The following is a 26,299-nucleotide window of genomic DNA, read 5'->3' as shown; positions in this document are numbered from 1 at the left end:
ATTTAGATACCCCAGCGAGTAGAGCATTACAGGAGTCAATTAAAGAGAACACAAATGTGTTGATCAGCTTTTCAGCCACAGCTAGTGATAGCATAGGGCGTAGTCTAGAGATATTTCTGAGGTGAAAAAAAGATGTTTTGACAATATGCTGCACATGTGGGTCAAATGTTAAGCCAGAATTGAATATCACCCCAAGGTTTTTCAATTTAGACTGAAGCTCAAGTACAGAACCATCTACAGATAGGGTTACAGGATTGGCTTTACGAAGTTGATGGGGGGTGCCAATAAGCATGACTTCAGTCTTGTCACAGTTAAGATTAAGGAAATTTTGAGTCATCCAAGTTTTTATGTCAGAGATGCAATTAGATAGAATAGAGACAGCCACATCAGTGTCAGGTTTGGTATGGATGTATATTTGAGTATCATCAGCATAGAAATGAAAGCTGAGGCCATGTGATCTTAAAAGCTGACCAATTGGAAACATGTAAATGCTGAAGAGCAAGGGGCCCAGTATTGAGCCCTGATGAACCCCAGACTTAACAAGACCAATTTAAGACCTGTACCCATTAAGAGAGACAAAGTGACAGTGATCAGTGAGGTAAGACTTGAACCATTTGAGAGCAGTGTCAGAAACTCCAAACACAGTCTCAAGACGAGAAAGTAAGATGTTAAGATCAACAGTGTCAAAAGCAGCACTGAGATCAAGAAGGATGAGCATAGAAAGAGAACCAGAATCAGAAGCTATTAGAAGATTGTTAGTGACTCTGACCATGGCAGTTTCTGTGCTGTGAAGTTGACAAAAGCCAGATTGGAGGGGTTCGAAAAGGTTGTTTATCATGAGGTGGTTATGTAACTGAAGTGTGACAGCACGTTCTAGAATTTTAGCAAGAAAGTGTAAGTTGGAGATGGAGCGAAAATTGTTAAGATCGTCGAGAGCCATGTTGGGCTTTTTTGGCACGAGAGTAATGGCACCAGTTTTGAGGACTGCTGGTACAATGCCAGTGCTCAAGGATTCATTTATAACATTGAGGACAATGGGACAGAGAGAAGAGAAACAGGACTGAAATAAAGTGGTGGGAATTATATTTGATATTAATATTTGATATTTAACCTGGCCATTTCAGGCACTTCTGCTTATTTATTATGCATGCTGATTATGATGTTATGATTGTCCAATAGCATGCCGTGGACAAAGAACCAGCACAGCTACCACTACTGTAGCACAAAAAGACAAACAAAGGCTGAGAATTGCGAAGCAGGAGGCAAACCTGAGCACACAGCTGAATCATAGTGGTTAATGTCCCACAAGGCTCTTTTCCTTGCTATAATATTAAGATTGTGCTTGATCATATTGTTTCCTGGTTCTGCCCAATGGGATGAGTGAGTTCACTGCTTCTCTGAACGGAGTTCCAAGCAAACTGCTGACCCTGTGGACTGTTTGCATGTGATACTTCACCCAGTGGTGTCACTTAAAACGGTCTTGTTGCAGCTGGCATCAGAAATTTAAGGTAGGGTGCAATGCATTCTCTCAATGCTCAGAACTTAAGGAAGATGTGTTAGGCAATTTCATCCTTTTGAATCATGGATTGAACGGTTGCATCAATAGATTAAATCGCACTGGCAAACAGTAGATTTGTCATTTTGACGTTGCAAACATTAACTTTGTTTGGATTTTATTGTGTGTTAAAGCACAACATAAGTAGCAAAGGGGAAGACTTTACAACAAGCGCAGGTAGAAAAGAACAGTTGGATTGTGCCATGGGGTGATCGGTGAAACCCTTTGGAATAATAGGAGCAATCCAAAATTGAAAAGGGCAGACAATCCACATACAAGGTTTACCTTGGCAACAGCGCTTTTATTCTAGATGTCTGGTCTTTTTATTCAAGAAGGAGAGGACACACTGGTGCAGGACTGGGTGTTGCTCCCATTGCAGAATGTCGAGCTCAGTAATTCCACCACATCCTTCATTCATCTAGTGCATTTCAGCGGTTAAGTCTGACCCTCTGCACTACTGCTGGCCTCTCAAAACTATGCATTTTCCAGGAAATAACCACTCTTTCATGCAGTCCGTATGTGAGTTTGAAAAGGTCCATTTCTGCAGGGGTCTGGGTTTTACCATGTCTCCCATCGTCACTCATGACTGAAACACTGAAGTTGCAAAATCCTGTTGCAGAAAAGCTGTCAGCTGCATGCCTGTGGGAGCTGTGGTCTTTCTGCACATTCCTGTTCAAACAAGCCCTCTGCGCTACCCACAGCCTCTGCACTACATACTGTATGCATGCACAGCTAAGTATTCATCCACAAAGACAAAGTGATTGAACAAAGGACTTGTGCAGCACCCTAACAATCTCCCCCTTAAAAAAAAAATCAAATTTCATCATGTTTCTGCATGTGAATCAAATGCTATTAATAATATTAAAAATTGCTCACAATTATATAGGGCTTTTCTTGACACTCCACTCAAAGTGCTTTACAGGTAATGGGGACTCTCCTCCTCCACCAGTGTGCAGCCCCACCTGGATGATGCGCCAGTCTGCTCATCACACACCAGCTCTCATTGGGGAGGAGAGCAGAGTGATGAAGCCAGTTTAGAGATGGGGATTATTAGGAGGCCATGATTGGGAAAAGCTAGGGGGAAATTTGGCCAGGATGCTGGGGTAACACCCCTACACTTTTTTCGAGGAATACCCTGGGATTTTTAATGACCACAGAGATTCAGGACCTCAGTTTTACGTCTCATCCAAAGGACGGTGCCTTTTTACAGTATAGTGTCCCCGTCACAGGCAGTAGGGCAGTAGGACCCACACAGACCGCAGGGTGAGCAACCCCTGCTGGCCCCACTAACACCTCTTCCAGCAGCAACCTTAACTTTTCCCAGGAAGACACTTTAAGAACACACTGTTGCATAAATATAAAGGGGGTGTGCTTACCTGATTAAAAAGATGTTTATTAAAAAACAAGATACTAAATGATCTCTGCTTTCTAACCCCCACATTATCAAAAGTAGTAAGTTAGATGCATGCAGGGAGAAAAGCTGATTTTGCAGCTAAATGAAGTAAAGCCTCCTTAGTCCAGGTTCTGCAATTAAATTGTAAAGGGAAGGTGAGGAGGTGTAAATGTGCACAGCTTGCTTTCCTTGACTGTGTAGTTAGGATGGTGTGTGAGGGTTTCAGGGTTTGAAGTTTTATAGGTTAACCTGTCTGTTAAGGCTCAGTGCCATCCAATCACACTGTTCTTGTCACCCGCAGGACTGTGGCCTGAAACCAGACACCATCAGAGTGACGTCATTGTCATTGTCAGGCAGCGCACTCCTCAAGAGTGAGCAAAACACATGCTTTCACTAGCAGTATAAAGAGAAGTTTATGTTTAACAAATGTGAGTCTTTTACATGTACAGCATGCCATAGTCTAAGAAGGTGCATATGGAGCATTTTGATCAATCTGTGCAGGCTGACTTCTTTCTATCATTGTAATATTTTGAAGGTACCCTTCAAAATGTGTTTTTAGGCAGGAGGCAGTGCTTTATTTTCTCTTAGCATAGCCTTCTAATAAGAAAAACGTATTTTACAAATAGCTTTGTTATGTTGTCTTTGAAGGCTGACAATGTTTTTTATTATATATTTCTTAGTTGTGCTTATGTAGCTATCAAAATCTCCAACGTCAGCTTTACTTTACCGAGATTTGTTCTTAATCGTTGGAAATCAATCTCATCGAGGAATTATTGATGTAATATTCAGGCTACAGCTTCAGACCTACAAAAACAAACGGACAAAGAGAGTTCCATCTAGTGGAAACTTGAAGTACTGCAATTACTTTGTATACGGTAGCACAGGAGGATACTGACCGATTTCCGTTTTCGTAGTACAAACATGAAATTCCTGTCAGAGAACATAATTTAATACAGTTTTATGGTTACAGTGTTCCTTACTTTTGCATGTGCAATGACATTCAATGAAGCAGAGAAGGTGTTATTGTTATGGACATTAATAAGACAGCTGTAACAACATTGGGAAATCTGGGAGAAGGTTCCCATTGTAGTCATGTGCTTACTCTCCTGTCTAATCTTTAGAGTTCAATTTTTCAGCCTTGTATGCAGACACTTTTCTGTGAATATCAGCCAGAATGGATGAACACAGTAGGAATTTAAAGAGCAATTACATTAAATTCCTCCCTTAAAGAGCAAAGAGCCAGTACCTCCCTTAAAGAGCAAACGTTGTACAGATTTTTAATGTTGTTTCAGATTTGTAAACTACCTGACACTAATTGAATTCCAAATTCTGTTCCAAGGTGGTTAAATAAAATGTTATGAGAATAAATCAACAGAGGTCTTGAAAACCAGTAGATCTCATTGCAGCAAGGGATCATTCGAGCTATCTAATTCTTGTCACCAAAAGCCTGAAACACAAAACTGCAGGATTGGAGAGATTGTAACAACAACTTTATTGTCTGGGAAGCAAAACTGTTGATGTTAGTTAAACATGTCGTGAGGGTTCCTACATTCTTTCAAATGCACTGAATTGTTCCAGCTCTTCTTTCAATACATGTACTGTGAACATTTAGACCAAAAGCCCTTTTCCCCCCTAAAAAAAGTTTTTCCTCACAAGTCTTGGTAACCTACATGCTCAGTGAGCCATACATATTGTACACACATTGCTTGCCTAAAGTGGGCCTTCACAGAGCACAGAGCACATCTCTCTGAACTCCCATAGCAAGCGTACCCCTGGTGCACATTGGCTCCAGTGAGGGCCAGGATCCCTAGAACGCAATCAGACCTGCTTTCCTATGATGCTCCAGCACACATCCAGAGACCGATTCCTTGGAAGGATTTTTCTCTTTTAAATAAATACAGTACTAACCACTTTGAATTTTATTATGGTACTTTAAGCATTTTCCCCATCTAAATACCTGCCTTCTGCAAATCTGGGGTTGTTTCTTAAACTATTAGCCCGTTTTTTTAAATCAAACCCAGTCAGAATATTTTGGGCCAGTACTTCCCTTACCATTGTATATTGTTGACTTACCATACAGATGGGTACAGTTTTAATATGAAGAAAATACCCGCCCATTTAAACGTGTGAATGATTAATTTAATGTTTCCCATATTTGGTTTGTTAAATTATTGGTCAGAATTTTCTGATGGAAAAGTGGCATGCTGATAGTTTTTGATGACTAAAAATAATTAGAAGACTCACAGATTTTCAAGAACTGGAGACTTCCTCTCTGATTTTAAGAATTCCACCTTGTGTGTTTCGACACACAACAAAGGTGACTAACATCTTGATTAAGGAAAAAAAACAGGTGGAAACAATGCAGAAGAAGAGCTTGATTTTTAAAAGAGTGCCTACAAAAAAATTCAACATTTTGCAGTGTCACTTCTTAGAACAATCCACTAACGTTACTTATGCATTATTTGTGATTAACGTAGAATGATAAAGGATGAAATAACCCAGAATTAACATTCACAATTTAAAATATCATTACATTAACTGAATATTTTATTGTTACTAAACCTGATAAAAGTTTAATATGTTGGTTCCAGAACCATGACAAGGGGAAGAATAAAATTGTTGTTTTATTGGTATTTAAAGATGAGAAATCCATGTAACTATCACTTTTTTGCAATACTGTCTTTGGATGCATGGCGGTAAGGGCTGCTTCCTCACAGTCATGGACTCTGGGTTCACCTACTATGGTCTTAACTCCTACTATATGGACTTTGCATGTTCTACCTGTAAGTATGAACTTTGCCAGGTGCTCTGGTTTTCTCCCTCAGTTCCAAAACATGCTTACTGATGTTTCTGAATTGTGTGTGTTTCTTTCATCTTTTATTGTGGTCAAGTCTTCCATCCTCTGACAGACTAGAGTCCCATCTAGAGTCTAGAGTCTAGACTAGACTAGACTAGACTAGACTAGACTAGACTAGAGTCCCATCCATGGCGTGGCCGCGGCTTGCGTCCTGTGTTTAAGGGCACTTTGAGTTGTTCTCACTCTTACCATATTTAATAATGGTTGGAATTCAGCCTTCTTACTCAAAAAAAGGCTTAAGATTCATGATTGAAATGTTGCAAAAGCAACGTACGTACAATCTGGCTTTCATTACTGATGCACATTTAAGAGTTTGTATCCATAACAAAAACATTTGCAGTGTGGGAAATATATGTTTCTTTTGATATTTCCCAGTTCAATTTCCAGTTAATTCTCTTTGGCAAGAATAAAACCTTTTGAAGAGTGAAGTAATGCTGGAATTTATTTTTTAAGATTCCCTCCGACCACACTTTTTCTGTGACTGCTGAAAACAAGGTTGACTGAAGTTCATATACCCTGGTCAGGCCTTCATTGATCAATGAATACAATACTTTCGTTATTTATTTTTATTGTAAGAAAAATATTATTTAATTTAATAATTAATATTATGTTATTCAATATTATTCAATTCCAGACCCACAGTGCTATTTGTGTACAGTTTGTAGCTTCGTTTTATTAGTATTTATTATTCATTAATCCTAGCCTGCTCACAAGGTGTAATTCCACGCTGGGAGCAGAGCTCCGCTGAGACAGACTAAAATAATCATATCTACTGTTGTTGTAAGAGGTAAAATTACTTGGAACTACAGAACTACATCTGTCTCTGACTTAAAACTTCAGTTTCATTCTTTTTTCTCTACCATTTGTTTTTAGAGGAAATCCTTTGAAAAAAGTATAAAGAAATGTAGAGCATTCATAACCAGTTATCTCAGACTACAGTCAAAAGCCCTCAGTGCAGAAACAGTGCTTTGCTTTTAGAAATTCATAATTCTTATCAGATGCTTTTAATCCTTCCTGCACAGAACTTGCCCTGTGCCATCACCACCGGAAGCAAAATACATTTACGCTGTTCAAAGTCTGTGGTAAAAGTAATACAGCACTAAATGTATTGGTAAATGGGATGCCTGACTCCATTAGTAATTATTTTACATATATTCAGACAAAGCTGACTAAAACCTGTCTGTAATTGTGTTTAGAAAATGCTGGGATTACCTTCATATTAAACAACAGATGTGTGATTCTTCTGAATTATTCCAAAATCATCTTTTTGAGGATTTTACTGTAAATGAGAATTTGTTCTTAAACGTTCTTTGGTTAAAGGAAGGCTATTTTCTACGTTCTAAGTTAATTAATATTTTAAGAAATGTACAATATATGCATGAAAAAGCTTTTGTGCTAAACTTTCAATATTTTGTATATAGACTACTGGTCTTATCTCATTGGTGACTTGAATTATCTCAGTTAGGAAATTTGTCTCACCACCACTTTGGGAGTTTGAAGGAAACACTGACCCTAATAAACCCTGTCTCCAGTGCGGTGGGGTTCCTGTCTGTGTCTGTACAGCAGACGGAGGGCCATTTTTACAAGGTGCCAATTCTGCGCATGACAAGTCCCTGCGTTTCGAGTATGACACGCTTCACCTCGAAAGCTTTTGGGACTCGATTCAGTACACATCATCAAATCAGGACAATTGTGATAGATAATTTAAAGATTTAAAATAATACATAAATAAATATTATTATTGTACCACAAATGTCAATTGCAATTCCTGATAATGACCCCAGACCCATTTATGTCGCAATGGAGTGATCCGAGTGAAGTTCCCTGCTCAAGTAAATAACAATGCCCCGCCCATAGTTTGAACCCATGACCCTCCAGTCGGTTAATCGGTCTGTAGTCCTCACCAAATACCTCTACACGATGTTGTTTTCTTATACAAAATACTTTAGTTTAACAGAATATAAAATGAATGCCAAACAACTCAACGCTTAAAAAGTGGTTATGAACCTTCACCACACGCAAAAGTTTTAATCGTACAGGGTTGTGATTTTAGATCATGTTCTGAAAGATGTCTGCGGCTTTAAAACGTATTATATTTCAAGTACCTGCCTGACATTTTAATATTAAAACACTATTGAGACTCCATATTGAACATGAAAAAGAAGACATCTGAAGCACGTTTATCATTAACATACCGTGCAAATACAGCTCTTTTTATTAGCCCCGATATGGCCCACCTCTCTTTGTCAGTATTTTCCATAACGTTACGCAATTAGGGGCTGGTCGTCGGGGTGCGTCTCTGACATGGCTTTCAAAAAACAGGATTGGAGAGCTCTATTTAAAGCAAACCTAGTTTTGCTTTAAAAGGTGGGGCACGTAAAAGATCGGCTTTGGAAAATATTGGCTCGAGAGCAAATTCAGAGACTAGCAGGACGTGATATCTACAGTACGTCAACCTGTTTTTTCAAAGTATTAGAAGATTGGGCTATATATTTTTTAATCCAACTATACTCAGATTTTTTCTGACCCTTGTATAAAGTAGAATTCTCACAACATTATTTTCTGAAAATCACAGTTTTTTTTTTGTAAACAGCAGTCCAAAAAAACACAATGCATATAACAATGAATGAAGATTATATCCTATCTCTTAATTTATGTCACATTATTGAAGACTTGTATGACTTGTATATCGTAGTGGGTTATTATGATATGCGTGTATAAATTAGAGTGGACAAGGGGATGCTTTCTGGTGTATTTTGAAGGTATTTTCTTTAGTAACTGGGGAGAAGGGCTTGCTCCCTCCCAAAATCCACACAAAACACTATCACATTAATGTCCCTTCACATTTTCCTGAGCCCTCATTTTATTCCGTGTGACGTTTGCACACTCTCCCCAGATTTCAGTTTCCTCCAACAGGCCAAAGACACGCTTTCCGGGTTAAACCTCGTCTCTATGTTACCCCTCTCTTGACGTGTGAGTACACTGGCCTCCCACCCAGAGTGTAGCTCCGCCTTGCACCCTGTCTGATTAGGCCACGGCTCACCGCGACGCTGCAGATAAAAGCAGTAACCGAGAAGGTGTGTGTGGATTGTAAGATACACGTATAATCATTAAATTAGGAATTTAAAGTCATATTTATATTGTACCTAGAAATAACTATTTTGTCAATTACAAGGAAAGTGTTAGCAATAACGCAACAAAATCTAATTTAAGAAACAAAATGCACAGCTGAAAACCTGTTTCTTGTTGTCTTAAAGTCAAAGGACGCGACAGATTTCTACCTTCAATCTCCATCGCAATGCACCAGGAGGCCGGACACGTGATTTTAAATTGGACTAATGCTGTACTATGACCCATGGGGAGAGGGAGGGCACAGTTGTGTTTTCCAAAAAAAAAGTTCGAGTTCGACATGTTCATCGTTGACAAATAAGCACTTCTCATTTTCTACATTCACATATCACACTGTATCATTATTATTGCACCACCATATTCCTAACCCACACCTGGACACGTCACGATGGCAGTTTGCTAGTGAGTGCCGTGGCTCAACTCTTACCCGATTGTGTTTGTGTAGCGCCGTGGGCGTCTTCGGCGCAGTGGAAACTCTGAGAGAGAGACCCACCCACCTTGAGCTAAACACATACCGAAAGTACTTCCTTGATCTGTTCTCATTTAAGGACGAAAAGACCTGAAGCACGGGCAAGCAGGTTAGTGTTATCGTTGATAAAAGTTTTATTTCTTTATTTTTATGACCTGACAGTAGTGTTCTGTTAGGGTTTGCAACATGCAGAGATTTAAAATTTAATTAAGGTGAACTGTGGGTTTCTTAGAGGAGTACGGAGCGATAGGGTCCCACTGTTACTTTACAACAATTCAACAAGAAAAAGACTCCCATTTTCTCATGTAATGTTTTACTTGCTAAATGCAACTTTAATGCATGGTTAAAAATAGAGCGGTAATCCGTAACGAAAAAAACAAATAAGAGATGGATTGCTTTGTAAGGTTTTGTAACCACAAGAAGCCGTTTGAGCTTGTTTACAGTTTGTATTTACGTCTTTAGTTTTTAAATATAGGTGTAGTTTACGGCTGCAGAATAGGCACGACACGATCGTACTGAATTTTACGCTCCTCCAGGCTGCCATTTTGTAAGGATTTTAACAGAAAATGACCACTGAGGCTGTTTGCAGCTATCTGGGACATCGATTTCTCTGCGCTGTTGCAGTAGTTGTGCTTGCGACAATTTTGGTTTACTGTAGTTTAGAGGATGTTTACTTTTAGTACGGCCGTAAATAAACTGCTTTCATTTATAAAGGAATTGTCATTAAAAACTTTAACTGCATTGCTGTCCAGAAGGAGTTATTTAGTATTACTATGCTACGTTATAAATCTTTTAAAAAGCTATTTTGTAAATGTTGGCTACCTGTAATGTACCCAATTTAAGAAATCTAGTCTTCCGTCGAGTTTAAAGGTGAAGAAAGCCCTAGGGCCACACAACACACCCACCCACGCAAACGGAGTTCATTGATTCATGGTCAGGTGTCGCTGACGGCACGCTTGAATATTTAAATTAGTGTACTTTTTCCTGTGAGGGACGTTAAACATCAACTACTCCTCGGGAGTTCCTAAAATGTACACTTGAAAGAGTACATTATACCAAACACCTTCCTCTTCCGTTTGTAACCAGTGTTCGCTTCTTAGAGATTTAAGAGTAACATTGATGAGGAAGGAAGTGCATGCATTTCAAGGTTGCTTAACTCTTACACAGCTGCCTTCCCGAAATAGGTGGTCTTGTATTAGATCTACTTTTCAATGAAGAAAAGTTTTTAAGTTCAGGGTGTGTCTGAGCATCCATTCCTCCATGACTGCTGCTAATGCATTTGATGTGACAGGGGGTTCAAAGTGTGGATCCCAGTCTTAGCAGGTTCACTGTAACCAATGAAATTGATTGGATTTACATTGAAAACTAGGCTGTCTAGACATTACTCTTGTCAAGTCTAATGCTTGTAGTGAATTGTCAGTCTTTTCAGATAATAACTCTTTGTTCATTGTAGCTCAATTTGCAAAAATAAAATTGCCGTCATGTATATTTTGTCTTTACAATGTGGGCTATTTACTTAAAAATTTAAATAGAAATACAAATGTAAATATTTCCCCACTGATTTAGAAATCCTTTATTATTGGTAAACTCCCACTTTATAGTGTTTGAATTTGACAGGCAATTTGCCCACATTGGGAATCGGGTCCACTTCTCTGGCATTGATCAAATACAATGGACATTATAATCTTATTGAATTTGTGTGCTTCATGCCAGAGTGAAAGAGAGGCTTGTGATTTTTGAGGCTCTCTGGGATGTGTCTGTGACACAAGCAGGGAAATAAGCCATGCCCCGTTAAGTGAATTGGAAAGATAGTGGCCTTGTCTACTCAGCAGGGCTAAGTTTAGGCATGAGACTGACAGGGCTATCTGGGCCTGGTTAGCCGGCTAATACTAAAATTGACCTTGGCGAGAATTCTGCCCTTCCTATTAGTGTTTTCAGTTGCACAGTTTATTTCTGAAGATAACCTAATTTTATAGAACTGAGTTTGAAATAAAAAATAATTTAAATAAGCTGTCTGTTACAGAAGCTAAGGTTTCTGTGTCATTGAATATATAGTGGCAATGTAGGCTAATTTGCATAGTACCATGCGCAAATTAGCTAGTGTTGAATTTCCTCTTTGGCATCGTTTTCTGTGTGTGATGTTGTATTGAAGTGGATTTCTCAAATCTAGTTTGCATTATATATTTAAATGTTCTGCAGATATGTAAAACTAAGGACAACTAATTAAAAGAGCCTGTACTTCCTAAGACTGTTGAAGAAGGCTAAGATATCTCCCCAGATCCTCACTAGATTACTAGATGCACTACAGAAAGCACACTGACAGGGTGCATCACAGTGTGATATGGTAACTGCAGTATTGCTGACCGCAAAGCCCTACAGCGGGTGGTGAAAACTACCCAGTCCATCACTGGGGTTGCTCTCCCATCCATCCAGGACTTTTATGACAGACGGTGGTTGAGGAAAGCTTTTAGTATCATCAAAGACCCCACACACCCCAGCTACAGACTGTTTGACCCTCTACAATCTGGAAAACGATACTGGAGCATTCAGGCCCGGACCAGACTCAGAGACAGTTTTTACCTCCGCACTATTAAACACCCAGCCTCTCTCACCTACGATCTGAACCCTTACAGTGCCTTCTCTCTTTATGAGAACTATAACACACATTGAAATCTACCTCTACCTCACATGTCAAGAAGTTCACTCCCCATAATTTTGTATCCTTTATTTCATTCTGGTGATGTATGATTTTGCACAACTGATGTTGTTTTGTATACTACCTGTTACCTGTTGTTGTTTTGCACATTGCCTGTTGTCTCTGTCTTATTCTTATACAATTGTATGGTTGTTTTTTTTGTACTACTTACCGTCTGAGTGCTAGTTAAATAGCATTTTGTTAGACTTTATACCTGTGTATGAGTATAATGACAATAAACTTGAACTAAATTTAAAAAAAAGGAAGAGCATATTATCAAACCTGACAAAAATTATGATTATGACCAAAATTTATTTTTCATGCCTTGGTTTAGGATTCCTTCATCATTTGTTTATTTGTGTTCATACCTCTTTAAAGGTCTTCCATATCTGGTACAAAGCGTACAGTGAATAATGCAGTGTTATTTTTAGGCGTGTTGTTCATGCAAGTTGATAACAATGACAGCATGTTTACCCAAAACACTGGTCAGCGATGCTGAATTGCGCACAGGGTCAGAATTTAGTTTTATTTTATGTCAAGGTCCTGTGTTTGTTGATCTATTCTTCACCATCTCTCACTTGGGCCTGAAAGCTGGTTTAAAGCAACATGAGACTATTAAGCATCCACTGTCACTGTGCATCTATTATTTTACCTTTTCCACTACATTAAAAAAAACAGTTTTTGTGCTCAACAGTATATTTGCTTTATACAGTAACTAAAACTATTTTGTTTGGATTTATGTTAACATCCACAAGCTGTTGGCCTCGTCGCTTTCCAGCCTAGTTACTGTTTCTATTTTCTGTTTTTCTAGTTGGAATTAATTCCAGTAAAAGCTGAGCTAACATTGTCCAGAACTTTGGATGCTCACATTCTGCCGTTGCTTGTAGTCCTCTCACCCTTGGGAGCCTTTTTTCTTCGTCTTCTGCCGGAACACTAAGATAAAAAAAAGCTCAAGCTCTGCTGTGATGAAATTATTCATTAAGAAATCACTGGTCTTTTTCCCCAGATCAAAACAAGGAAAGGTTTATGCGTTTGGAAAGTTTCGAGAGGAATCTCTCCTAACATGTGGAATAATATTTTCCATTCCAGAGCTAAACGATGAGTTATCCAGGATATCCTTCCCAAGGTGGCGGCTACCCCCCCCAGCCCGGCGGATACCCCCCCCAGCCTGGTGGATACCCCCCTCAGCCCGGCGGATACCCACCCCAGCCTGGTGGATACCCCCCTCAACCCGGCGGCTATCCACCCCAGCCCGGTGGATACCCCCCTCAGCCCGGCGGCTACCCTCCTCAGCCTGGAGGCTACCCTCCACAACCTGGTGGATACCCCCCGGCTTCTGGTGGCTACCCATCTGTGCCTCCTGCCGGTTAGTCCCACAGGAGTTTATTCGTATTCTGCAAGTTATACAAGCTCAACCACCATCATGGTGGTTAAAGTGTCTCTTCCTCCAGATGCGCCAGCGCTAACCTGTGCCTGGCTTTTTATCTACAACAGATTTGTTACACTACTTAGAAAATATCATGAGCCTGTTTTCATAATGGCCAAAAAACACTAGTGTGAAATTATATCATGTTTAAACCACAGGTCTCTGGCAAACTTCGAGACGGGCACATCGAGACAGGACAGTTAACGTCTGTGCATGTTGCTTTGGCAGCAGCTGATCTGAAAAGGACCCCAAAAAGAAAAAGTTCCCATTGAATGAATTTTATAACCTGTTTTACTGGACAGAAGAGCTGTGTTGTTCATTATTACAGCACTGTATATTTTAGACAGCCACACTGTTTTCATACTACTGTCTTCCTTTGAAATTACACCGCAGTGCATTACACAATTTTACAGATCTCCATAAAAATACTTATAAAATGTACTATTATATTTTGTATATAGATGTCAAAGAGCTAAATTCTTCTGCTGCTAGGGCTGCTAAAATTCTACTCAATTTTAAGCGAACGTTTGTAGTGTAGAAATGTTCTTTGTGGAAATAGTGTATTTTCATTATAAGAATGTAAGAGTTACAAATGACCTATGTTGCCCTCTTGCTGGTCAGTATAGATTTGCTCCATGGGTCTTTCTCAATTTTCGCTAATCTTTGTGTATGGAGACAGACTGTGGATATGCGCAGTCCCTCCTGATTTCCACTGGCGGCATCAGGGTTCTTCTCTGATTTTATTTTTGCCTTGAAAAATGGTCCATTGGGTTTCTAAAGAAAACAGTTTTTAGTTGGGTATAAGATCAGCAGTATATGACCAATAATCAGGATTTGTACAAGATGTCTGTTTTTTTTTTTGCTGTTGAAGGCGGCGGGTCCGGCTGGGGCAGTGCACCTGGCTTTTCTTCCATCGGACTCGATAATCTATCCAATCCTGGATTCACCTCTGGCTCTATCGGAGCAATGGTGAGTTCAACAGAGATCCGACATGGCTGGTGGTGAGAGAAAAGATTCTCTTTTTAAAAAGCTGTATTAATAATAATAATCGCTTACACTTATATAGGGCTTTTCTGGACACTCCACTCAAAGCGCTTTACAGGTAATGGGGGCTCCCCTCCACCACCACCAATGTGCAGCATCCACCTGGATGATTACTACTGGTATAACTATTAATTTGGGCATGGTTCTGTTTGACCTATGCCAGTGTGTCCGATGTTACCTTCCCAAGATATCCTGGTGGCAGCAGGAACACATTTCCAGATTTCACATCCAACATAAGGGGAATTGCATCAGTTCCCATGGAGGTGTTTGTTTTCTGGGATCCAAGTTTTGTTTTCCATGCATTGCATTTAACAGTGACTACTCAAAACCAGCAGTACCTAATATGACACCATACTTAGGGAAACAGGAAAGCAAAAAGCAGAACTATTTTACAAGAATATGGAGTCAAATTTCACCAGCTATTGAAGTCACGCATCCAGGTTATTATCTTAACATAGCATGTCCTGGAGCTGCTGTCATGCCTCCAGTACAGTCTACAGTGTACACCTGAGTGCTGAATAATGTTTAAAGAAAGTATTTTTCAGTCTGGTACTTTGCAATAGCTTTGAAAGACTCTTCTTCTATCTTGACTGTGACAATGTGCTCTTGATTAGGTTCACTTGCAGGTGTTCATGATAAGCAGCCTGTGAACCTAGCTGTCCACTCTTTATTATTTCATTGCAACTGACAAAACTAGTGTCCTCGCTGTTTTTGCTTGAATCTCTTTGTGCAAACTGCAAGAGAAACAAACAGAAGAAAGAATGACCACACTTCTGAAGATGATAGTTGTGTTCTTACATTTCAGTGGAGAATGAAGTGCTTCTTGTTCTTATATTAACACCATGTCTGTTATAGTTTGAGTTAATGTTGCTCCTTGTCGCTTGTGCGCTTTGGGTTCGAGAGGGTTTTTAAAAATAAATTTCTACTGTAATAATGTTTGGTTTTGATGATCAGCTTGGATTTTTGTTGTACTGTTAGGAAGGAGTGGGCAGGATCTGGCTTTTCTTATGGATGTAATCCTTGTCACCAGGCTGACCAGATTTCGGCATCCATGGGCGGAGTGAATCCTAATCCAGCGATGTTCTCCCAAGCACCCAGTGGCTTTCCTGCCCAGCCAGGGGGATACGGGGGGCCTACCCCCAGCCAGCAGCCCTACGGCATGTACCCGCAACCAGGAGGAAACATGCCCCAGGGAATGGGATATCCCAGTGGTCCTGCCCCTGGCCAGCCCATGCCAAGCTTTCCAGGAGCTCCTGCAGCCAATCCATCAATGCCTGCTTACCCATCAAGCACCCCTGGTGCCCCAGTGGTCCCACCCATAAATGTAAGAAAATGGGGAAACCCAATTGAGATGAAAGACTGCAGTCTTAAGGAGCAGAAGATCGATTTTGTTTTAGAGAATCATATGGTTTCAAGTACTAGTAGCATAAGAGCTTTATCTTGAGCTCTCCAACTGAGAGTGTCGATAAACTTGTTTGCAATTTTCTGATTTTCATTTACAGTAACATAATGACTAGGCTGTTCACAGGGGTGAAGTGAGATTTCCTGTAACACTTTGATCATCACTTATTTTATTAGAGAGGCTACCGAGGCACAATCAAAGACTTCCCAGGCGCAGACCCGCTGAAGGATGTAGAAGTCCTTAGAAAGGCAATGAAGGGCTTTGGTGAGTTGCTCTGTGTAATACGCTTACATTAGAGTACCACAATAATGGCACAAATCTCCTCTTACTCAAAGTCAAAATCGAGCTATTTAGTAATCTCCCTGGAACTGTTAACTGTGTTTAAATTAATCTGTAAATAACCGATCTATTTTATCAGTCAGTGTGCTTGTTGTTTTTTTCCAGGCACGGATGAGCAAGCTATTATTGATCTTCTTGGAAGCCGCTCCAACAAGCAGCGAGTGCCCCTTGTGATTACCTATAAAACTGCTTATGGGAAGGTAAGACCAAAACAGCAGGTGCCTGCTGTGGATTTTCCCAGGCCAGCATAATCCCAGGAAAAGTCAGTTGAATGAGTAAGAAAATTTATTACATCACCACCACATAGTGACTCTCCTCCTGAAAACCACCTTCTGTGTTCTGTTTGTCAGTGTTCATTCGAAGGTATCACACGGTGTCTTTTAATGTATTATTTTTTATTTCAATCTTGTTTTTTTTTCTTTTGCGCATTTTCCCCCTTAGGATTTAATTAAAGATTTGAAATCAGAACTTTCTGGAAACTTTGAGAAAGCTGTGCTGGCCATGCTGAAAACCCCAGTGATGTTCGATGTCTATGAAATCAAAGATGCCATAAAGGTTGGTGGAGCCTTGTGTCTGTCATGGGCAAACGCGAAATAAAAACCACGACTCCAGCGAGGGGAGATCTGGAAATGCCCAGATCCCAGATCATGTTTGCCAGCTTTTACCTGAGCAGTGGAAGTGTGACGCAGCTTTTTAACTTGAGGCTACTGTGGCTAGAAAAGGCTTTTTGTTGTCTTCATATATTATTTATCATTTCTGTTCATCACTGTTAAAGGCAAAAGAGACTGACAAAGAGTCATTTACAGTGTATCCCTCAGTGAAAATGTTTTTTTTTTAAATGAGAAGGAAAACATTCATCTCTTTGTATCCAATGTTGTGGATGCATGAAATATGTGATGAAACAGTGCAGTTTGTTTTTGATGTAACAGGGAGCCGGTACAGACGAGCAGTGCTTAATTGAGATTCTGGCGTCCCGTTCAAATGAAGAAATCCGTGAGATCAATAAAGTTTACAAACAAGGTGAGTAGCTGGCTGGCAAGACTGATAAAAGCGATCTCAAGATGCAGATGTTACTGAAGATAAGATCTGGTTTAAAAAAAAACAGGATTAAGTGTGTGAAACACCTAGAGGGGATAATGAAAATTGGTATAGTAAGTTTTTGTTTATAATAGTGTATCCTTAACAAAGTAGTGTTTAACAGTGCTGTTACAAATTGTAAAAAAAAAATATTATCTAGTGGAGTATTTTTGATGCTAACAGATAAAAAACTTAAAAAATATTCCATACAAAATGTAAAATGCAAACATATTCAGACTCTTGCTGTGGTGTCCCATTATGAGAACGAACAAAATGAGGCGTACATTTATTTTTAAGTGTCAACAAAAACAGAGAAGAAACTGAAATATTTTTAACTGTGTAAGTATTAACTCAGTGAACTCAGTACTTGTTGGATGCATCTTTAATAGCATTTACAGCTGTAGGTTTTTTGTGATAAGCCTCTACCAACTTTGCACACTAGCTTTGTACAGCTGTTGCCCGTTCTTCTTGGTAGATTTGATCAAGCTCTCTCATTTTGCTTGGGGATTGCCTGTAGACAGCAGTGTTCAATTCTTTCCACAGATTCCCAGTAGGATACAAGTCAGGACTTGAATGGGCCAAAGGTTTAAACAGACTGAAACAGGTTTTCCTCTAGTATTTGCCTTTCCTTTGCTCCATTATGTTTTTCCTTCAATCCTAACAAGCTTTTGTCCTTACTGGGAAGCACCCATAGCCTGGCATCAGAGCGCAGGGTCTGCCATTGTACGACTTCTCACTTGTGTCAGCCAAAGCTGCAGTTGTCAGTGCACCACATTATAAGAGATCACTTTATTAGCCATATGTAATTTCTTGTATTAGGAATTTGTCTTTGCACATACCCCAACTTGCTCTCCATGAGACACACAGACAGAGAGAGAAGCTTGGGGTCAGAGTGCAGGGTCCGCCATTTTATATGGTGCCCCTGGAGCAGTTGGGGTTAAGGGCCTTGCTCAGGAGCCCAACGGAGTAGGATTCCGGCAAGCTTCCAGCCACAGGCGCAGATCCTTAGCCACAGAGCCACCGCTTCGCCTGAAGCACCTTCTGTTTCTTGATGATTGAATATACAATATGCTCACAGGGATATTCAGGGACCTCCTTTTTTTAACTCTTTTCCTGATCTGTGCTTTTCAAAGATTTTTATCTCTGACCTAATTTTAAAGCTCCTTAGTCTTCATGGTTGAGTCTGTGCTTGAAATCCAATTTATGACCAAGGAATCTCAAAGAGATAGGTGTATTCTGATATCACGCAAAAAACTATTATTGCACACTAAACTAATTGGGGTCATTAAACTAATCATATGGCACATAAAGTTAATTTTGTGCACATAAATTAGGTTTGCCTCAACACTACTTATGCAATCATGACTTTCCTACTTTTCAGTCATATTATATTCTTATATTGTTATCTTCTTATATTCTTTTTTCATATTTTTCTTTGAACATTCAGATTAATAATAATAATTCCTTACACTTTTTTATATAGCGCTTTTCTGGACACTCCACTCAAAGCGCTTTACAGGTAATGGGGATCCCCTCCACCACCACCAATGTTCAGACCCTGGATGATGCAACGGCAGCCATAGTGCGCCAGTACACTCACCACACACCAGCAATTAGTGTGAAAGAGAAAAGAGTGATTAAGCCAATTCATAAATGGGAATCATTAGGAGGTCATGATTGGTAAAGGCCAGGGGGAAATTTGGCCAGGATGCCAGGGTATAATACCCCTACTCTTTTCAAGAAACACCCTGGGATTTTTAATGACCACATAGAGTCAGGACCTTGGTTTTACGTCTCATCTTAAGGACAGCGTCTTGTCACTTCAATGTATCGTGACTTCAAACTTGCAACAGAATGTGAAAGCCAAGCAAGGTTCTGAGTATGTTTTCAAGGCAAAGAATATATTCAGGTGGGTAGCTGCGTCAGCATGCGTAGGCTGCAATGGAACAAGTAATAGGTTTATTTCATGCTGAAAAAAAGAAGAAAGAGAACACAACGTTTCGGCCGTGGAGCCTTCTTCAGAATATATTGTTTTGCTTAGTTAAATATTATGTTTTCAGTTTATCATCCTTTTGGGTTATGAAAATTGCTCTCCAGATGCTGATGCTTCATGCTAACAAGCACTATTTTCCCTAGTGTTTTTAATGATCAGTGAGCACTGCAGATATATTTTTATTGTAGAGTTTAAGAAGACTTTGGAAGATGCCATTAGCAGTGACACATCAGGACATTTCCGCAGGCTTCTCATCTCATTGGCTCAGGTGTGTTTGACAGTGTTGTACATGAGTTTTAACTTTTTGTCAAATGAAATTCTGTATCCAGAAACCTCTGTAAACTGACTTACTCCTTGTATGCATTTTCATCACAGCACAATTACTCTGGTCTGTGTATTGTGGCTGCAGTCAGTAAATTCTCCATTCAAGTGGGGCGGGCGTTTTTAGACTAGAAAAACAACAACACTTACAGGAAGAAGGCCGCTTGGCTTGTCTAGCTCATTTGATAGTTAATAACAGTTTCGACTAGCCATTTCTTCAGGGAACTAAGCCTTCGTCAACAGGGCCTGCTAGTTTGTCCCATAATGAAATGGCTCCTGTTCTCTGTTTTAAACACAATTTCCTCTTGCGTCCTGTGGTTCACCCTCCATTTCTTGTTTCCCAGTTCAACATAGGACATTCCCTTAAGTCCAGAAGTAGCATGCATATCTTGACACCTTTTAGCTTTCAAAGAGACAGTTAATTTTTGTTTTATAAGCTCCTAAATTTTAATTCTGTGATGATAATGGTTGATGGATTCCTGGTGTTCCTGAGGCCTGGTGATGTGGGTTGGGTTTAGGGCTGTAGTCGCTCACCTTTCCCTATCTGTTTCCAGGGTAATCGCGATGAAAGCATGAATGTGGATATCACCTTGGCCAAGCAAGATGCTCAGGTAGGATCATAAAGTGTGTGAAATTTAACATGAACTGTGAAACTGAAAACACTGCAAGGTATTGACAGTTTGAATCCTCTCTGAAGGCTGTTACTTTCACTATTTAATTTAATTTGCCAGCATTAAACTAGTCAGGTTCATTGAAATATTAACCAATTAAACAAGAAAATGGAGATCTGTTCTATTAATCAAATAACCATTTATAATAGTGGAATAATTTTGCATGGCATCATAAATATTCTAAAAAATAGCAGCTATCAAAATATTAAAATTGGAAAGGGAGTATTACCCAGTTTTAAAACTGCAGAGATAATCTGAAAGAAAAGTGTCCAGATTTAAACATGCTCTGAAACATTATAGTAGGAAACTATATGCCTAGGAGCTTCGTCTCCTTTAAATTCTCAGTTCAGTGATGTATAGCGATTTTTTTTAACCTATTGCAAAATGACAGTGATGTTCATGTTCAAGAAAAAAATAAATTTGATGACCATTAGAAACTATGGAGAACCAAGTGAAGGAAACCAGTTAAAATCTCACTGGTGTGCAGGGTGAAAGTGTGTTGGCTAATGCATTACGTTTAATATAATGTTTATCATTTAATCTGAAACAAAGGTAGAGAACCAGAGTAATGTTTACGCATTGCAGCATCTCTATTCTATCAGCACATTAAAACCACTCCTTGCTTTGCGCACATCTTCCAAGCATAAAAAAGATGAGTCCTATACAGTGTGTGATGGATCCAGGCACCACATTTCTCTCAAGGAAGAAGAGAGGTGGCCTCTCACCCTCTGAAATGTGATCCTTCTTGTTCAGTTGGACAGGTGTGTCGATTTCATGGTGGGTAACAGCTGTCGGGCACTTTGACACAGAAATCTTTTACTTCTGCATGTCTGAACTTGGCAGGTTTTCCAGACTAAATAGCAGCCAAGCTTCCTTGATTTCTGATTCCTTTGAGGTGTGTTCTGGGCTAATTACCAGATACGTCATGAGTTCCGCAGGTTAGGTTGAAATCGCAAAAGTGAAGCCTGTTCTGACACGGCCTGTTGAAAATCCCTGACTGACTTGAATTGTGCTGTTTCCCTTATAGAACCTCTATGCTGCAGGAGAGAACAAGCTTGGAACAGACGAGTCCAAATTTAATGCCATCCTCTGTGCAAGAAGCAAAGCACACCTGAGAGCAGGTAAGGAAAGGAACTGTTTAAAAGGCTGGTTGTTTAACTGATCCTGTACATCAGAAGTATTGTACAACCAATTTTCCTGCTCGAAATTGTTGTACCAGCAATGCTACTTAAGGTATCTGACACGTAATCCATAAACAGTACAGAAATTATTTTTTTCATTCTGGTACAGATAGTTGCAAATTGTGAAAATATTTTTTGAATACCAGAGATAACAGAGATGCATTACTTTTAAACATTTTGGTCTGTATGATTCTTAATAAGAGTGAATAGCTTGTTCTATTGCATGGATAAAAATGAATAAAATCATTATAATAATATAATTATATAATAATGCACGGGAACATATCCTTGGGAAGGATCTATCTGCACTAGCAAAGAATTAAAGATCAAATTAAAGCATTTCTTATACTGTAAATTAATGTTTGTAGGATTCTCTCTCTCCCCAACCTGCCCGAAAAGTAAAATGCCTAGTCATAGATTTCTATGGCTGTCAAGAGACTTTTAGATAGCAATTTCCCTTGTTTTTCAGTTTTTCATGAATATCAGCAAATGTGTGGCCGAGATATTGAGAAAAGCATTTGCCGGGAGATGTCTGGTGACCTTGAGAAAGGGATGGTTGCTGTGGGTAAGGACTTCATCTTTTTCTGTTACATTTTGTTGCCGTTTTTTTTGCCATGGCCTTTGTGAATGTACTTTTTTAGGTCCTTTATCTGGATATTTTTTATTTAGGAACAAGTAAACCTCAATTCCACGCTGAAAAGAAACGCAACGTTTCGGCTGTGGAACCGCCTTCTTCACACCCAGAGAAGGCTCCACAGCTGACACGTTGTGTTTCTTTTCTTCTCTTTCCAGCATGAAATAAACTTTTACTTGTTCCTTTGCTGCTTACGATGCTGACACAGCTAACTACTTTTTAATTATATTTTTTTATTCTGTGTGCATTTTTAAATCTCAGAATGCAGACATCTGAATGAATATATTTACTTAATATTTTTAGGAGTTAAGGTTAGGGGGTATGTCAAACTCCCGATTATTCCCTAAACAAATGGCTTATATAAATTGTTTTAGAGTTTATACAGTATTTGAGCATAAGCCAAGTGTTCCAGGTTTTCATAAAAAAATGTTGCATGTATGGTTTTGAAAAATGAAATATATGTATGATTTTATAATGTGGTTTTCTTATTATTCCCCACACATACGCTTTCAGTGTTGAGGGTGTTGGTAATGAAGTTTGGAATTATTGATGTGTGTGTTTATCCAGTTGTGAATGTATAAGATCTCAAGTTTGCTTTTGTGTGACCGTTTCCTCCACTCAACACACACTCGCTTCATGATGGTTTGTGACCTGTGAGACACGTCACTGGTGCTGGAGAGCCTCCACCCTCCTGATCATGTAGACCTCAACACTTGATTGAACACTAGGAAACAGTGTTGAGAGACGTTAATAGAATAGCAGCCAGTGCTAGACTGAAAACCTCCAGACACCAAGGCTCTCCAGGATCAGGAGTGAGGATGTCTGCTGTGTATCATACAAGTGCTTCACCCATTTCTGATAATCACAGCCACAATGCATTTTAGCCATACTTCATATTGGGCATCATGAGGCATTTACATTACTGGTAACCCCCCATGTTGTAAGTCTCTTCTATAACGGAGGGGCACCTACACATTTTCCATTTATAATTGTTAAATGATAAGTTAAGGAGCCCTATTGTTGTTGCACTGTTTTTGAAATGGCAAATCTAGAGTTAATGGGATGGAAGAAGGACTTTGTCAGGGAGGTGGAATTGTTGAAATAAGACTCCCCGTTTGTTTGTTTTGTCTTACACTGTACAAATGGTGTGCAAAGCTCATTGCAGGAGATTTAATGTTCAATAGAAACTAAAGTCTGAAAACAATACCCCGTGCTTGGTTCATGGTGTTGGATAATCTCATGTTCTGAATTTCGTTTTTCCACCAGTGAAGTGCATCAAAAACACACCAGGCTATTTTGCTGAAAGGCTCTACAAATCCATGAAGGTATGTTTGTTTTTTTTCTCCCCTGAAACACATGCTAGAATGGCAGGTTTCAGTGTTTCACAGCTGACCCTGAAGGATATGAAATCAATTATTCTTCTTATATTATTATTCTAATTATTCTAATTATTTGGAATTTGGTGCTGGTCTGCCCACAGCAGGCTCATCTCTCCTAACCTGTTGCTTGCGTTTAGGGATTGGGAACAGACGACAGGACCCTGATCCGAATCATGGTTTCCCGTTCAGAAGTCGATATGCTGGATATCCGAGAGGAATACCGGAAGAGCTATGGAAAGTCCTTGTACACTGATATTACTGTGAGTGTTACAGCTGTAGTTGTATTAATTGTCGAACATTTAGAAGCTAATTGATTTCATGATCTCATCCAGCCATTTCTTAAAAAATAGGTTATTGGCTTCAATAACTAATTCCTAAATACACTTTCATGTAGCTTCCACTGCTGTTTTTCTCCTTTGAATTTAACCATTTTTTTCTAAAGAAGTCAATAGCTTTGAGAATTTTTAATATTTAGATCAGGTCTCTTATAGTCTTCTCTCTTCAAGCTCAAGAGGTCCTGTTCTTTCAGTGCAGGACATTCCTTTAAGCCTGGGAATGTATCTGGATGCTCTTAAAGCATTATCTTTTTTGGAACATTGTAACCAAATTTGTAATAAATATTCTACATGAAGTCTTACTGGTGTGCTGTACCTTTTTAGCACTCCTTGATTTAAATTCCAAGCCTTTAATTATTCTAATATTTTGTCTTATGTATTGCTTCCCCATGTTGTCTAGAAAATGTTAATGATGTGTCAACGTTAACAACTAAGTCTTCTTCATAAGTAGCTTCTTTTCAGTGTTTCCTGGTTGTGTCTGTAGTGTTTTAGTTTACTAACGATACCAAAAGCTAGATCATTGATATACATTTGGAAGAGGAGAGTTCCTATCATAGTTGGTTATTCTATTCCACTAATTACATCATCCCAGTTCAACATTCATCTGTTCATCAATTCTCAATACTAACACACACATATATCCTACCATCTGCAATTTGAGCATTGACCTTTTATCTGTTCACATTCCCCTAGTTCTCAGTTGTCCACAATACAGGTTTTTGTGAAACTGTCTTTTTCTTCCCCACTAGAGGTTCACATTAGCCACCTGTGAGTCAGACTCTTACTGCTCGTCTGCAATGTCAAGAAGTTGCGTCACTGCTTATTTTTGTATAATCCATTAAATTTTTGTAACATTCACTTTTAATCTGAGTTCTGTTGTGCATTTTAAAAACATTGTGTAACACACTTGGTAAACTTCTCATTTTCTTTGACCTGATAGGGTGATACCTCTGGGGATTATAAGAAATTGCTGTTGAAGCTCTGTGGTGGAAATGATTAAGAGGAGTGGAAGGTCTCATCAGTCTCTTGAAGATCTGCCATACCTGTTGGATTTGCTTTCAAAGCCATACTTAAATGTGTCACTTCTCATTTTTGCATTTAGTGATATTGCATGTTTTCTCCTTATTTCACTGCTTTCACAAATGTGTACTCAGTATGTTTGTGCACTTCTTTATTTTCTATAAATCTCCTTGCTGCAGTTACATGATTGATTAGCAGTCTCTTGTTTTGGAGCGATCGTCCTCTAAGGGTGTTGAATCTTGGAAATCAGCTTCGTCAGTACTGGATATTAAAATACTGTTTCAGTGTTTGAAAATGTTTGATTATGGATTATAAACATCTGTTTGAAAAATATATATATATATTTTAAAATGTACATAAGTAACAAATACATATTGCTTGCAAATGTCCTTTTTATACTTAGTTTTGTAACTAGGCCAAGAAAAAAATACAACTGAGTACCAGACTGAATGCATATCAAGTTAAGTCTTTTGTATGAATATGTGTGCATTGCATTTGATTTAACTATGCAATAGCTTCCATATTAAAGTAAAAATATATTAAGCAGCTTAATCTTTTTTCATTCCTGTTATTCTGTTAATGCAAAGAATTCTCATGTTTAATGATGAGAATTGAGGATCGTATTTTTCTAAGATGTTTTCAAAATTCCGATTTTGTATTGGATTGTGCAGATGGGTACCTTGAATATATCATTGAAATGTAAAAAACGTATTTTTACTTTTAAGACCTGGGCAATGACATTTATTAAGAACTTGAGACTTAATAAATAATTGGTACAGGAATGGTGAGTTTGCAGAAGGATGCTTTACTACTGCTAGTATAGAGGTTTGGTATAGTTCTACACCAAAGTCTTCACTTTTCAAAATGATCTGCAGAACATTATCATTGTATTAATAAAAAAGGCCATACAGTGACATGACTATTTGGTTGTTAGAAAATAATTGATCTTTTTTTCATCCCGCCATTTTCTAAAGCAAGACAGTGTATCCCCTGGGAAAACACTGCTGGGAAACATCCTTCATGAAAGACATGCCTCCAGATCTCAATTCTAAAAGTACTACTCCTTAGTTCCTATTTGTCTTTTGATTCATGGTTTACTGGTCCTGATTGTCAAGAAGCCCAATGGGGCTTCTTTCTGAATCTGTATCTCTCAGACTTTTGACTGCTTGAATTATACCCTCACATAACAGTAATGCCTTAAACCTAAAACTAAAAGAATTGCTCTGTCTCCTCACCTTTATCTATAAGCCTTGATAGTGACCTTACACATCAACACTAAATCAGCCAGAAGGTAAAATCCTATTTTTCCAACAACATTGTATAAGTGTTTGTGTATCTAGGACTTTGCACTGGAAATAAAGGATATTTAAAAACAAAAC

The 26,299-nt window shown here is 38.9% G+C and overlaps 1 protein-coding gene across 1 annotated transcript; it reads left to right on the top strand.

The window, feature by feature from the left end:
• Positions 1-9,301: 9,301 nt before the first annotated feature.
• Positions 9,302-26,298, top strand: anxa11a (annexin A11a). Its single transcript, XM_015346415.2, has 15 exons — positions 9,302-9,512; positions 13,188-13,464; positions 14,396-14,493; positions 15,599-15,892; positions 16,147-16,234; positions 16,415-16,509; positions 16,751-16,864; positions 17,239-17,329; positions 19,568-19,647; positions 20,255-20,311; positions 21,399-21,492; positions 22,022-22,117; positions 23,453-23,511; positions 23,703-23,825; positions 24,841-26,298. Exons 2-15 carry the CDS (start codon positions 13,197-13,199, stop codon positions 24,898-24,900), a joined length of 1,617 nt encoding a protein of 538 aa, XP_015201901.1. The 5' UTR covers positions 9,302-9,512; positions 13,188-13,196; the 3' UTR covers positions 24,901-26,298.
• Position 26,299: the final 1 nt, after the last annotated feature.

Source organism: Lepisosteus oculatus, chromosome 4 (assembly GCF_040954835.1).
Source record: "Lepisosteus oculatus isolate fLepOcu1 chromosome 4, fLepOcu1.hap2, whole genome shotgun sequence".
Taxonomy (NCBI): Eukaryota; Metazoa; Chordata; class Actinopteri; order Semionotiformes; family Lepisosteidae; genus Lepisosteus; species Lepisosteus oculatus.
Note: the sequence above shows the minus strand (reverse complement) of the source record. Positions and strands in the feature narration are given on the sequence as shown.